General features: G+C 43.7%; 1 protein-coding gene and 1 pseudogene across 1 annotated transcript in view; one reads left to right on the top strand and one right to left on the bottom strand.

Moving 5' to 3' along the window:
• The window catches only part of LOC147430881 (uncharacterized), a 31817-nt gene extending 19211 nt beyond the window's left edge, over positions 1 to 12606 (top strand). The window contains exon 2 of the mRNA XM_086493412.1: positions 11043 to 12606. Coding sequence (XP_086349538.1) covers positions 11043 to 12491 — 1449 coding nt within the window. The 3' untranslated portion in view covers positions 12492 to 12606. The remainder of the gene's footprint in view (positions 1 to 11042) is intronic.
• Positions 12607 to 14283: 1677 nt separating this feature from the next.
• On the bottom strand, positions 14284 to 14637 carry LOC147430880 (secreted RxLR effector protein 161 pseudogene; annotated as a pseudogene).
• Between the last annotated feature and the right edge of the window lie 659 nt (positions 14638 to 15296).

Below are 15296 nucleotides of genomic sequence, written 5' to 3'. Positions count from 1 at the left end.
ATAGATACAGACGCCTGTTGAGTCTATCCCGAGAGATACGCATGCCCAAAATATGATTAGCATTACCAAGATCCTTCATGTCAAAGCGATTCTTTAAGCTTTGCTGTAATGCATCCAATTCCGTGACATTTTTACCTGCAAGAAGCATGTCATCAACATACAAAATCAGCAATAGAAGAGATCCATCACTTGCCGTTTTGATATACAAACAGTGATCAGAATTACTTCTTTTGTATCCTTGAGACCTCATGAATGTATCAAACTTGTGATACCATGCACGGGGAGACTGTTTCAAACCATACAAGCTCTTCAAGAGTCTACATACTTTCTTCTCTTGCCCCTTTGACACAAAACCTTCTGGCTGCATCATATAGATCATCTCAAGCAAATCGCCATGCAAAAACGCTGTTTTGACATCCATTTGCTTTAACTCCATATCTTCAGAAGCAACCAGGCCTAAAACAAGACGTAATGTGGCAAGCTTTACAAGAGGAGAAAAAATCTCATCAAAATCCACACCATGCTTTTGCTTGTACCCTTTAGCAACCAAACGTGCCTTGTACTTAGAAGAAGCATCAGATGTGACCTTGGTCTTGTAAACCCATTTACATGGCAGAGCCTTATGCCCTTTAGGCAAATCAACCAAGTCCCATGTATGGTTTTTCTCCAAAGACTGCATTTCCGAAACCATTGCTTTGAACCATTTCTTACTGTCTTCCCGTTGCATAGCCTCTTTATAACAAGACGGCTCACCACAATCAGTAAGCATGACATAGTCCAAAGACGGTTCATATCTATCGGGGGGCCTTGTCACCCGAGTAGACCTACGCACCCAATGATCCATAACAGGTGGATTTTCAGCCTGTAAACCATCAAAAACAGCAGGCTGTTCAGCCGGTTGCATCGCAACAACGGGCGGTCTAGGAGCATCAACCTGTTCCCCTACCTGTGGTGCATCAATGGCAACTTGTTGGGGCTGATTTTCAGCAGCTAATGGCTGATTTTCAGCACCATTTTCAGCATGTAAAGGCTGTTGAACATTGGGCCTTCTTGGCTGTCCATATGTAACATCTTCACGAAAAACAACCCGGCGCACTTCCTCGACCTTTGTGGGCTGTTTGTGCATGCAATTCTCATTGAAGATGACATCATTGCTGCGTATGATTTTCCGTAATGCGGGCTCCCATAATCTATACCCCATTTCACCATCCTCACCATATCCTAGGAAAATGCATTTATGAGACTTTGGTTCTAGTTTGGTGCGCAGTTCACTCCGGATGTGAACATAGGCCTCACAACCAAACACTCTTAAATGTGCATATGAGGGTGGCTTGCCAGACCACACCTCCTCAGGCACCTTTCCACCCAAAGCCTTGCTAGGTGAGCGATTAATCAAGTGAATAGCTGTTTGCACAGCTTCTGCCCAAAAAACCATGAGGTAATGCAGCATGTGACAGCATACTCCGAACTTTCTCTTGGATAGTCCGGTTCAACCTCTCTGCAACTCCATTCTGAGAGGGATTAAAAGGAGCCGTGAGCTCTCTTTTAATACCTTTAGTAGCACAAAAGTCAATGAATGCTTTTGATACATACTCCCCCCCATTGTCTAAGCGCAAAGACCTAAGCTTCTTGTCAGTTTGATTCTCAACAAACGCAAGAAACTTCTTGAAAGTATCCAAAACATCGCTTTTAGCACGTATTGGATACACCCACACCTTACGTGTAGCATCATCGATAAACGAGACAAAATATTTCTTTCCCCCTAAGGACAACTGTGGCATTTCACATACATCGGAATGCACTAAGTCTAACCTGTCAGACTTCAAAGAAAGTGACCTTTTGTGCGGTGTTTGACTGTGCTTACCATAAATACAGTGCTCACAATGAGAAAAATCAGCATACCTCAAACACGGCAAATAACCACAGCGAGACAGAGTTTCCATTCCTCTTTTACTCATGTGTCCCAACCGGCCATGCCACAAAGAAACACTTGGCTGCTCGGTTACGGCGACAACATGGTCACGCACACTAGATACATGCAAAGGATACAAAGTGTCCGATTTACAACCCTTGGCTACAATCCGGGCCCCTTTACAAATTTTCCACTTGCTATCACCAAAAGTGGTGTGATAGCCTGCATCATCTAGCTGCCCTGTACTAATCAAACTCTTCTTGAGCTGTGGCACATGACGCACTTTGTGCAAAACAAAAGTCATACCATCAGCAAAGGAAAATTGGACACTGCCAATACCTGCAATGTCACATGCATAGTTGTCTCCCAAATAAACAGTGCCCTGCACCTCACCTGAGTACTGTGTAAACCAATCCCTATGAGGTGTTACATGAAAGGAGGCACCTGAATCAAGAATCCAAGTATGCATGTCCATATCAGAACCCATAGCAAGGGTATGTGCATCCACAGAAGAGGCATTGAGTACATCAGTGCTGCTGTCACTGTCACAACTACTAGCAACATTGATTTCCTCAATCAACACAGTGCTCTTCTTGGCATTTCCCTTGTCCTTTGCATCAGTTTCAGCACCCTTGTTCTTCTCTTTCTTCCACTCATAGCATTCCCGTTTATAATGCCCTTTCTTTCCACAATGATGACACACAACATCTTTCCTACGAGATTTGCTGCGTGCCCTGTCCTTACTGTCAGATTTCTCCCTCTGTTGAGACCTGCCTCTCAAGTGCAATGCATTAGAAGACCCACCTGTGGTGTTCTTCCTGTTCATCTCTTCCATCAAGAGAGAACTCTCTACATCTGCATACTTAAGTGACGCACTTGAGTTACTAAGAGCTGTCCGGAATACATCCCAACTCTCGGGCAATGTGCATAGCAGAAAAGTAGCTTTGAACTCCTCATCAATCGTGAATTTCAGCTCTGTCAGCTGGCTGAAAATAGAATTGAATTCATTGAGGTGCACTGACATGTGCGTGCCCTCCTTCATGCGGAGATCCATAAGCTTCTTAAGCCAATACACTTTACTGGCAGCACTCTGCTGTGCATACAACTCGTCTAAACGCTTCCACATGCCCCATGCTGTCTGCTCATTCTCTACATTGAAGAGTAAATTGTCAGACACCGAAAGCATGATCGTGGAGCGAGCCAACTCGTCCACTTCTTCCCATTCTTCAACCTCCATATCAACCGGTTTCACACCCTGTAACTTAATAGGTTTCGCCTGTTTCTTCTGCAACATCACATTATAACATTGCTTCTTCCATATAGCAAAGTTATGGGCACCTTCAAGCTTGCGAATGTGCAACAAATTGCCACTTTCACTGCTAGAAGCCATTCTGAGTGATTGCAAACACTGAAACCCTGTTTTGCCGACCTAAACACGCCCAAATGTGCGCAATCGGGCAAAAACAGCTTGCTGTTACAGAAAAACAGCGAGCAAATTTCACGCGAAATCACCCCAAAACGGCGTACATTCACTGCCAAACCCTTACCAAAGGTTTCCACAAGGTATATACATCATTTGCTTGCTGAAATTCCCTGTTTTAGGGCAAAAATCAGACCTGTAAACACCTGTTTTGCTGAATTTTCAGAACCTCGTTGGTGGAAACACCTGTAAGATTGACCTGTGAGACTTGCCCTAATGAAATTGCATCAAATTGACCCCGAAATTGGTCAATTCCAGCAGAAATAGGCTGTTGTTCGCCAGTTTTTGAAACCCTAATTTTGGGGAAACTGTCACCGGAGGTCGATTCTACACGGTGAGAGGATCCCTTCGCGACAGAGTTGATCGAAAACGGTTGAATATCCTTCCCGCAGCGAGCAAGAACAGAATTCTGATCTGTGTTGCGAAAAAAGGCTCTCTTGGAAACCCTAAAGCTCTGATACCACGTGTGGGGGAGTAGGAGAGAGAGCCCACTTGCTGTTATATGCAATGAGAGAGAAGGAGAAGAGGAGATTGGCGCAGAAAGAGCACACGCAGAGAAAACGTGAGAGAGAGAGAGAGCTCGTTGAATATTTGGGAAAAGCCACGCTATGTTTTATTTTGGGCTTCACCTTTGAGTATATGAGTAAGTGACTAGGGGGCCATTCACACTTGGGCCCCCTCACTTATAAGTCTTTTAACTTATAAGTTAGTAAATACAAGGCACTTAGGCCTTTATTCCCTAACAAAGAACGGGTTCCCCATACCGAGGATAGATGACATTCTTGATCGGCTTGAGGGAGCGTCATTGTTTACAAGAATAGACCTAAAGAGCGGGTATCATCAGATACGCATTAGACCAGAAGATGTCCATAAGACTGCGTTCAGGACAACATTTGGTCTCTATGAGTTTCTTGTCATGCCATTTGGTCTCACAAATGCTCCTGCCACATTTAATAGAATGATGGACAAAATTTTTAGCATAGTTACCGGGGAACGCCCCCTAGCCCGCGTTCCGGCGTTCCGGGGGGCAGTTCTCTTCCCGAACGTTCCGGAACGTCTCGGAATGTCTGACATTCCGGGTGGCCAATGCAAACCGGAACGGACGTTCTAGAACGTTCCGAAACGCCCCTGGACCGTTCCGGAATGCCCCTGGAACGGCCAACGGCTACAAACAAATTTGGCAAAAATTGAAAAAATTGAAGTAAATGTTTGGGCTTCTTCTGAAAGTGTGCAAGGCCTCAAGGACTCATAAAATGCACCCCCCTTCCCCTTTCTCTTCACAAGCTAATCCTCAAGGCTCAAGCTCTCCGTCTCACTCTCAAGATCTCTCCCTCTCAAGGCTCAAGGCTTCAAGCCTTCAAGCTCTCTTCCTCTCCCTCCCACTCTCTCAAATCTCTCCCTCTCTCTCTCTCTCTCTCTCTCTCTCTCTCTCTCACATCATCTAGTCATAGCAAGGTTGAATGGTCTTCAAAACGAGTTTTTTGTGAGTATTAGAGTCAAAGCACTCTAATACTCCTTGTATTTAAACACAAGGAGCTAAAAATTGCACTATTTGGGTGTTTTTTATACCTCCCGTTCCGCGACGTTCCCGTTTCGGACCCTAGCCGTTCCCCCGTTCCGCGGGGATCCTGTTGCTGTTCCCGTTCCGCGTTCCGGGTAACTATGATTTTTAGACCACATAGAAACTTCGTGGGTACCTTCTTTGATGACATGATTGTCTACTCAAAGTCTGAAGAGGAGCATAGGGATCACTTGACTGCAGTTTTCAATGAGTTACGTAAGAACAGGCTACTCATTAATGCGAAGAAGAGTGAATTCTTTTTGCAAGAGATTCACTTCCTTGGGCACATTGTTTCAAAGGATGGGGTACGCATGGATCCCGCTAAAGTGGAAGCAATTAGGTCATGGCCAGACTTGAAGTCCGTACATGACATTCGAAGCTTTCTAGGCTTATGTTCCTACTACAGGAGGTTCATCCGAAATTTTGCTGAGATTGCTTCTCCACTCCATGCACTGCAAGGAAAAGGAGTTACTTTCAAGTGGACAGCCAAGGAAATTTTAGCGTTCAAACACTTGAAAGAGAAGCTGACTTCAGATCCGGTAATTATTTTGCCAGATCTTTCTAAACCTTTTGTGGTTCAATGTGATGCGTGTGGCCATAGTCTTGGTGCAGTTTTAATGCAGAATGGCCGAGTAGTCGCATATGAGAGCAGAATTCTTTTGAAGACTGAAAGGAACTTGCAAGTCTATGAGAAAGAATTGCTGGCAGTAATTCATGCTCTCACTAGTTGGAAACACTATTTGCTAGGGGCTGATTTTGTTGTCCAAACGGATCATCAAACCTTGCGATATTTTCTTACACAGACGAAGTTGTCTGAGAAGCACATGCGATGGGCAAACATCTTGTCAATGTTCCATTTTCAGATTGTGCATGTGCAAGGGAAAAAGAACGTGGTGGTTGATGCGTTGTCACGAAAGCCCCAAATTTCAGCAGTGTCAATTCCGTACCATTGTGAACTAGACGAAATGAAGACACAATATGCTGAAGATTCAGATTTTGCAAGGATCTATGACCAGCTTGTTGATGGGCAACATCATGAGCACTATATGCTTAAGAATGACTTTCTCATGATGCATGGAACGTTATGCGTTACTAAACAGTTACGGCCAAAGATTTTGATGGAAAGTCATGCTCCACCTTATGCTGGGCATCGTGGAATTGATGCGACAGTGAAAGGGGTTGAGGCATTCTTCTATTGGCCAGCTTTGCGTCAAGATGTTGACACATTTGTAAGATCATGCTTAGTATGCCAAAAAGTCAAATTTGACAGACAAAAGCAACCGGGATTGTTGCAGCCATTGCCGATCCCTGATAGGCCATGGGAAAGTATAGCAATGGACTTTATCTTTGATCTTCCAAGGACGCAAACAAGAAATGATGGGATTTGGACTATCATTTGTAGGTTCAGTAAGCAGGCCCATTTCATTCCTGTTAGGAAGAAGATAAAGCCAGAACACATGGTCAAGATATTCATGAGCAATATCTTTAAATATCATGGGATGCCTCAGTCAATTGTCAGTGACAGGGATCCACGTATGACGAGTCTTTTCTGGAAGGCATTGTTTGAGAACATGGGCACTCCGCTCAAGTTCTCTTCTTCGTTTCATCTGCAAACTGATGGACAGTCAGAAGAGGCAAATTCTACTGTCTTGGACCTGCTCAAATGTTATGTCTCAGAGCACAAGGCAACTTGGGAACACCATCTCCCATTGGTTGAATATGCTTACAATAACACTGTGCATACGTCAACAGGTAAGGCACCATTTGAGATAGTGGAAGGAGGAAAGAAAGTCCCGCCCATTTTGCAGGAGGAAAGAAAGTCCCGCCCATTTTGCAGACTAAGGACAAGATATTTGAGGCAGACAAGTATGTGCAAGATATGGATGAAACATACAGGAAGATAAAGATTGCTCTTGAGAAGACTTAGGCTAAGCAAAAGAAAGCTGCTGATCGTCACCGTTGTGAACTTGTATTTTCACTTGGTGATTGAGTACTTTTGCGCTTTGAAAAGGCCAGGTTAAGGAAAAGGAAAGGCAAGGAACGCTTGTTTCCTAAGCTCAGTATGCGATATTATGGTCCTTTTCAGATTTCAGAAAAGATCAGCGATGTAGCTTACAGGTTAAAGCTACCAGAAGGTTGGAAAATACATAATGCTTTTCATGTCAGCCTTCTAAGGCCCTTTGTTGGTGATGTGCCAGAGAATATGCTTGATGAGGAACAACCCGAAGTGGAAGAATTGGATGAAATCCTTGTTCCTGAACAGATATTGGCACATAAAGAAAGAAAGGTTAGAGGAAAGGTTGCAAGACGCTATTTAGTGAAGTTCAAGAACTATCCATCATTAGATGCCAAATGGATGGAAGAGTCTGAATAGCTATTGCAATTGTATCTTGAAGCCTTTCAAATGGAACCAAGAGTGACTTGATGCAACCTTTTTGGAGCAAGGCAAGAGCATGGTTCATGATGCTCAAGAGAGTAGTTAAGCAATTGTATCTACTCTTTCCATACAGAATTTAGCTAGAGAAGTTTGTGCTCAAGAGTACACTAGAAGACTTCTATGCTTGATATATGTGTTGTAGCCAGGTTGGTGGGATTGTTTAATCGTCCAACGCTACATTTCCGGAAGCATGTATATCTTGGATTCCTATCATAGAATATATGTGATATCAGGAGATATCTGCATGTATTATTGGCATGCAAGCGAGGTCGCTTGCAGTATTTCAAGGGTGGGGTGTGTCACCAGGAGGTGTATTTTTCCTGTTGCCTTCCGTAAATAAGTATTAGATATATTTATTTTATTTTTACTTGTTTGTCCCAAAACCCTTGAAAAGGTGCAAGTGGACATTGCATGGCCAGTGTGAAACAGCTGCAGCCAAATGGGTTTCTCACATCGGGGATCTAGGTCGATCAGACAGGGACTGCCCGGGCCAGTTTAGCACTGAATTCTGATGAGTATGGAAGCTCGTGTGCGCCAAACTGGAATTTGGGCCACTCGTCAAGTCACTGCAACTTTATAAGTTGAAAGGGCCAGTAAATTAACCCACATTGTAGATGTTGGTCAAATGGTAGTCTTCAATGATGGTCAGGAGACTGATAGGAACGCCATGGAAGCATCTCCTAAAATTTAGGGAATTGCTATTTTTGACCGGAAAATGTGTTCGCATACTTAGCTATGGAATGACAAGGGGAACATTCTGTTGCTCTACTGCCAAGTCAATTGACGCACCAGTTGAGATATTTTTAGCAGGGAAAGCCCAAACTCGAAAACTGGGCGACGTGTCAGCCTGTGAGCGATTCTGCCACTCTGGGAGGCAAAAACGAGCTGCATATCAACAAAGGGGGCGCCATTTTCAGCCTCAGGTGGATTATAGCAGGTACAGAAGCTATGGAATGCTTACCTTGCCCTCTATGCACAGTATGGTGACGGGAGTGATGCCCCGCACGCTACATACTGCTCTCTTTCTCCCCTACGTACAGTATGTTATGCCCCACTAGTGGGCTTCTCATTTGACCTATGTACAGTTTTGGGGGTTTATGCGCGTTTGCCAAGGCAAGAGCCTTCTGAATAGGAACCGGATTAGCTAATTGCTAATCCCCCACAAGTACGCACAGTTCCATCACGAAAGATTGCGAGTTTGGAGAGTTTTCTCGCGTGAAAACTCGTCCGATTCACAGGGGAATTGTCCCATTGCGTGCGGGAGCCCTTGGGACACGCGTAGGCGTGTTCGCTCCGCTAAAAACGATCCGAAACAGGGAATTACAGCCTGCTGTGTTTTTTTGCAGGTTTAGGGTTTCGCACCTAAACTGCAAGGGAACATCGGGGGAGCCTCATGAGAGCCTTGGGGTGCGTGTACAGGCTTTTGGGCTCCCGGCAGTGAAAAACAGAGAATTACAGCCCGCTGAATTTCTGTGACAGCTCACCAGAAAGCTTCCAGATATCGAGGGAATCCGTCCTAGACAGGTGTTTTTGACCTACAGGGGTTTTTGCGCCGTTATGTTGTCGAAATCCGGTCGAAAACCTGCGTTTTCAGCCCTCGCCAGGTTTGGACAGCTTTGTGAAAGCTTGTGCTAAGTGGTCGGATCGTCTACCTTAATTTGAATAAAGAAATACCGAAAGGGGCGCCAATCTTTGGGGCCTACAGGGTGTCGGTCTCGTGTGCACAGTGACATTCTAGTCGCTGGACGCAACTGTGTTCTCTTCCCTTCTCAGTGCTCTGTGTAAAGTTAACAGGTAATTGAAATAGTACCGCCCTCTACGTTGTATAGGCCGGTTATAGTGCCCACACCTGCTCTCTGCATGCATCCTGACGCTTTGACTGAGGCTCTGCAGACAGTAGATCACAGTAAAAGTCAGTAGCAACTGCACGCATGTCCTCTGGCTCTGAAGCAACTGACCCATCGAGACTCCTCAAATGGTTGATCTTGGCATGCGTATGCCGGGGTCCCACTGCCTCAAAGAAAGCGCCTGTCACTCTGTCACCCTATGCCATTTGGAAAGCGACCATGATGGCCGTCTTCGACTCTTACGAGCCTGGAGGCTTTGTTATGAGCAACTTTCAAAAGCCAAAGGATCCCGCGGGAGCGAAGTTATGGGAGCGTGTCGATGCTAGAATCCGGTTTTTTATAATCCTCAACAGTACATCAATCATAAGTCACATTCGATTGATGAAGGATGCGAAGTTGATTTAGGATTGACTTTCTTCACTATATGTTATTTGGGTGATAATCTCGTCTGCAACCATGAGCAAACCTCCTCTCAAGATCGGGCATCCAACGGATTTCAGATCTATTGCGTGATAGATCTCCTTGTACACAAGCTCCTAGCGCGAACCGACCACCGTACGAGCACGTCAACCACCTGTAGGCAAACATGGCACGTGTAGGGTGTCTACACGGTGGGGAGAGGGAGCACTAGAGAGAGGAAGTGAGATCGCAGGCAGAAAACGCCAAAAAAAGAGACGGATCGTTGATGATAGAAAAACGCTATAGAGAGGGAGAGGCTGCAAACACAAAAACACTAGAAAGAGGAAAACACTAGAGAGAGAGTGTGCCCAAACGCTAGAGCCTGGAACTTTGCACTGAGCAACATGCCAAAAAGTACAAAGGGGAGGGGGGGGGGGGGTGTGTGTGTGTGTACATAGGCAATTCCAAGAATTTCCCTACCTAGCCTGAAACCCCACGATCTTGATACATGGCATAAAAATGCTAATAAATATGTAAACTCGCTTAAAGTGACCTGGAACACATCTTTAGTAGCACATTTGCAGAATACTCCAGTATTTGACCCCGGGAAACCCTAGGAATGGGGTCGTGCCTCATGCCAGCCTACCGGGTGGGCACCACCGCGGAGTGTATCGCTGAGAAAAGGTATGTCTACCTCAGATACGCCCCGGCACAACCACAAAACAACCCTCATTCCCTAATATGCTCCTGGCAGATACTGGAGCCACTACCGGATAAGAATTGAACTCTTACACTTGTGTCTTTAATTGCTTTAAGAGTTTGTAAGAATTTGCACGCGTGATGAACTTGATGTTGATGACTTTGAAGTTGAGTTTTACTAAAAAAATAGACGAATTTATTCCAATTATCTGTTTTCATGTATTTTGCCTTTTTTTGTTTGATTCATTCCGAGAAGTTACTTGTTTACTTGTGTATGTGTTTTGTTTGGGATATTGTTAAATCTGGTAATTGATATTAAATACTAACATCTTCCATAGTGAGGTATATATGTGTTGGGTGTTTTACTTGTTTCTGACCCTTCTTATGAACAGATCTTTCTGACTTAATGAACATACATATTCTGGAGGGATCATGCATATCCATGGTGTCAGGCCAAACATTGTAAAAGAGTCCTGCTTGTGGCGTATCAGTTTATCAATGCATTTGTTAAAGTTTAAGGGAAGGAAAGTTTATGGTGTGGAAATTTCATCCTGTTTTCTTCTTCAAACCATCTGTGGTGGTGTAGGGGAGAAAAAGTGCGAGTCCACTCAACTCGTGTGTGGTTGAACCGAATGCTGAATTAGTTACCTTTGCTCTCAAAGTGGCAGTCCTTAAGATGCTGTTTTTGCCTTTTTTGTTTTGCACAGATAGTTGAAAGACATCTTGGGCATGCCAAGAAGCTGCTGTTAAGCAACGAGCAAGCAGACATTTATTGTGCTTTAAATCTCCTAGACACTGCCCTTAAACTCTCTCCTCAGTCTGAGAAAGCTATTGAGCTGAAGGCAAGGGCTCTTCTCTGTTTAAGACGCTTCCAAGATGTGGCTAACCTCTTACATGAGTTTATTCCCAGCTTGAAGACTGAAGCTCTTGGTTCAGGCCCTCCTTTTGACACAGAGAAAGTTAAGCTACTCGAGGGCCACCCAGCTGTATACAAAACCAAGGTGGTGTCAAATGTTCGTTGTTTTTCTTTGTTTCCATCAAAGGGCAAGCTGTGGGTCACATTCTCTAGAAAGGGAGAAAGAGAACAATGGAGGTATGTTGTATTAGGTCAAGCATGTTGTCATCTTGGAATGATGCAAGATGCTATGGTTTTATTGTCAAATGGCAGACGTGCTGCCTCTGCAGCTATTCGAAAGCAGAGTACTAGTCTGCGTGAAGATGATTTTATTGTGGACAGCATGTTTGGACCAGATTCTGATGTTGTTAGCCATTTGCTGCACAGCATTAAGTACTTACTCAGAAGGAGAGCAGCTGCTCTAGCTTCTCTCGAGGCAGGAATTTATTTAGAAGCTGCAAGGCATCTTTCCAAGATTATAGATGGGCGTAGGGGCACACCCCAGGCTTTTATTGCTGAATGCTGCTTGTATAGGGCTATGGCATATCATGCGGCCAATCGATATGTGGATGCTATAGCAGATTGTAACCGCTGTTTGGCTTTGGATCCAATGTGTGCTGAGGCTCTAGATATCCGTGCTACAATATATGAGATCATCGGATGTTTTGACGATTGCTTGGAAAACCTTGATCAACTTAAAGCGTTGTACGCATCTGGTTTCCAGAACGACAAGTCTATGCGGGCTCATAGGCCCAGCATAGTGGAAACAGATTTTCAAGGGTTGATCGATAGCGCTAACAGTCGACTTGCTGCTGTACGCGAGCGGTGGAACATTTACAACACCATTGACCATCACAGAATTTTGGGTGTTTCAAGAGGTTGCACCAGAGCAGAAGCAGAGCGTGCTTTTGTGGTTCTCTCTCTAAAGCATAGACCAGACAAAGTGGCCCATTTCATAGATCGATGTGAATTTGTTGATGATAGAAAGATTGAAGATGTGAAAGAGCAGGCAAGGTTGATGGGATCAAATCTTTTTCAGTTGATTGAGAAAGCGTATACAGGGGTTTTGACTTTGGTGATGGAGGAAGAGATGAGAAGAGACATGAAAGGGGGTCTCAATGATCTTGTGCTAGGCAAGGCAGCCTGTATGGTGTCATTTTGGGAGGACTCCAGAGATATGCAGCAGAAATTTCCAGAGGGAGCTTTTTGCATCAAGGGGGAAGCATCGTCCCTGGTAGAGGGAACGTGTGTCGTGGGCTAGCCGTGTGTGCAAACTTCGATTGTCTTGAGATGCAGAACAATCTCCTTAGAGAGAGAGAGAGAGAGAGAGAGAGAGAGAGAGAGAGAGAGAGAGAGAGAGAGAGAGAGAGACTCAATTCGATTCATGAGGGCTTGCCATGGGGGCATCATCACTTCAAGCCAAAAGAGGAGGAACATTTGACCGCTTCGTTTGTTTTTTTGTTTTGAGAGAAAACTGGACCTCTTAGCTATACAGTTTTTTTGAGATACAAAGGGGGTTTCTGGTTCCCCAATAAGGTCCACTCTGTTTTTGGACTTGGGGTTTGTATCCGATGGCTGCAGGTTTTTAAATGCATCCCAAAAGCTTGTATGTATTATGGTTCCATGTATAGAAGTGAAGAAGTGTATCATATTACTTGTTGTTGGGTACACTTGAGAGTTGTAATCATTGTACAATTACTTTGATGCTGAAATTGTGTTTGGGAACAGTGATTTATGCTGGATTTTTAAAAGGATAACTTATTACAACTGCAAAGATTGCTTATGTTTTCTATCTGTTGGATTAGAGATGTTTTCTAATTCTTGGGTTGGGGATGCAATTTTGCTCTTGGATTGGAGTATGTTCTCTCATTGTGTCACTAGTCACCCCAAGTGGAGGATTTTCAGGTTATGCAAAGCCCATGGTTTATGCTTCTAGGTGTGTACGACTACTATTTGTCTACATGGATTCCAGTTGGCAGAGATTCATACAATTATCATGTGCCTAGTCCTAAGTGTGCTAGAGGATTGGTAATTTGTAATAGGAGACAGGTTGGCGCTCACATTGTGTTCTAAAAAGAGGGATCCATCTATAATTGGAGTGAGCTTGGACTCGCATGCACCGAAACTACACATCTGTACTACCTTCTCTATTTAAAGGTGCTATCATGTAGTCTTTTCTCTAGTTCAATAATCAAGTTTACTTCAAGTGTCCGCTCTCTCTTGGTGAATGATTTGATCAAGTGTATAATTAGTGGCTAATCTCTAATATGGTTAGTGATGTATGCCTCTTTGCTCTACCCACCATAGCCTTCAATCCAATCACTGCAATAAACCTTGATGGTATTGGTTTTGGTCACGCATCTGTGCTCTCTCTCTCTCTTTCTCACAGATCTTACATAAAATATACTCCCAAATGCAATACAATCAATCAGCAAGACCAATCCTAGACTTCTACGTTTTAGATCTACTTACATATTGAGTTTTACTTGCCAGGTGAAAAATTCTCCTTAGACTAAGTCATCTGCATATTCATATGTATCATCTTGAGGAAGGAATTCCATCACACAGACATCCATTAAGCTCTAGAGAAGGTGCTACTATTGCAAAAGTAGTTAGAACGTTTCAGAAAGAGAAGTTCTAGTTTTGGAATACCTATTGAAGATGTCGACATTGCGTGCATGGAGAGTGCGAGAGAGGAGAGAACACATAGGATGGAGGCGGAGCTCCCTATAGCAGCAAGATGTGTAGCTCCTTGTTTCTCTATATGATAATGTAAAGAATGGGCAAATGTTTTACTAAGGGGGGGTCGATGTTTTACTCAGGGGCAGCCGACCATGTCAACCCCCTTTAGCCAACAACATCTCTACCCAATTCTCATGCATGTTCGACAATGTGACAACTTCTTGAAAGGTAGAATTTGGTTAGAAGGTGAATGGAGTTATTGTATGTGTGAATTTTGACAATCTCTATGCGCTTGTAGTCAAGCACTTCGCAGATGAAGTGATACTTCACATCAATGTGTTTCATGGTTACATGAAACATTAGATTTTGTGCTAGTTGGACATCGCACTCACTATCTCTGCATTGAGACCCATAACTCCCACTAGACGAGTAAGCCATATAGCATTCTCACTAGCATCTGACACCATAACATACTCCGCTTCCATGATAGATTGAGATGTACAATCATGCAAACAAGATTGCCATGAAACTGCACTATGAGTGAATGTAAACACATAGCTTGATGTAGACCTTCTATTCTCCACATTCCCTGCATAATCTGCTTTTGTGTCACCAACAACACATGCGTCTTTGCGTCCAAAGCAAATGAACAACTCTTTGGTACTATTTAAATACCTAATTATACCTTTCATTGCCTCCCAATGCTTCTTGCCAAGATTCGCCATAAATATGCTAACACCTCCCACTGCAAAGAAAAATGTATGGATGAGTCCTAATATGGCGTACATCAAAAACCACCTATACATATGCATCAAAATCTTGACCGTCTACCTCTTGTTATGTAGGTTGAGGCCATACACTTTGCCATATGCACTTCTTAAGCATGAAATTGACAATTCACTAGCTACGCTATTTTGGGAGGCAATATCCAACCAAGGATGTTTGTTTAGTGTAGCTAATAGGACAATTGTTTAGTTATACTTTTTTTCCCCCCTAATACAATACCTACCCAAGATTTTTGATGTAACTACCATGACTCAGCATTGTTGTCATCCATCTCATTGTCCCCCCCTTTTTTCTTTTTAGGAGCTCAACTTGTCCTTCCCCCTATGGTTTAGTCTCACTCATTCTTGAAAATAAAACCCTTTTTTAAAGAGCACCCCTCTAATTCTTTTCAAACCCTCTGGTAGATTTATACCTCTCTAGCCAATCTTGCAATTCTCTCCCAAACAAAACATTCAAAGCTGCTTTGAAAGGACTATGCCTATAAAGCACTATACATTATGTGTAGATAAAATGATGGTGTGATTTGTTCCACATCCAAGATTGCATTACAAATGTGTACTTATCAGTCTTCCCATAACACACGATAAATATCGTACTG

The sequence above is a fragment of the Adiantum capillus-veneris genome, chromosome 21, assembly GCF_014529385.1.
Source record: "Adiantum capillus-veneris isolate H3 chromosome 21, ASM1452938v2, whole genome shotgun sequence".
NCBI lineage: Eukaryota > Viridiplantae > Streptophyta > Polypodiopsida > Polypodiales > Pteridaceae > Adiantum > Adiantum capillus-veneris.
This window is presented reverse-complemented; position numbering and strand designations above follow the sequence as displayed.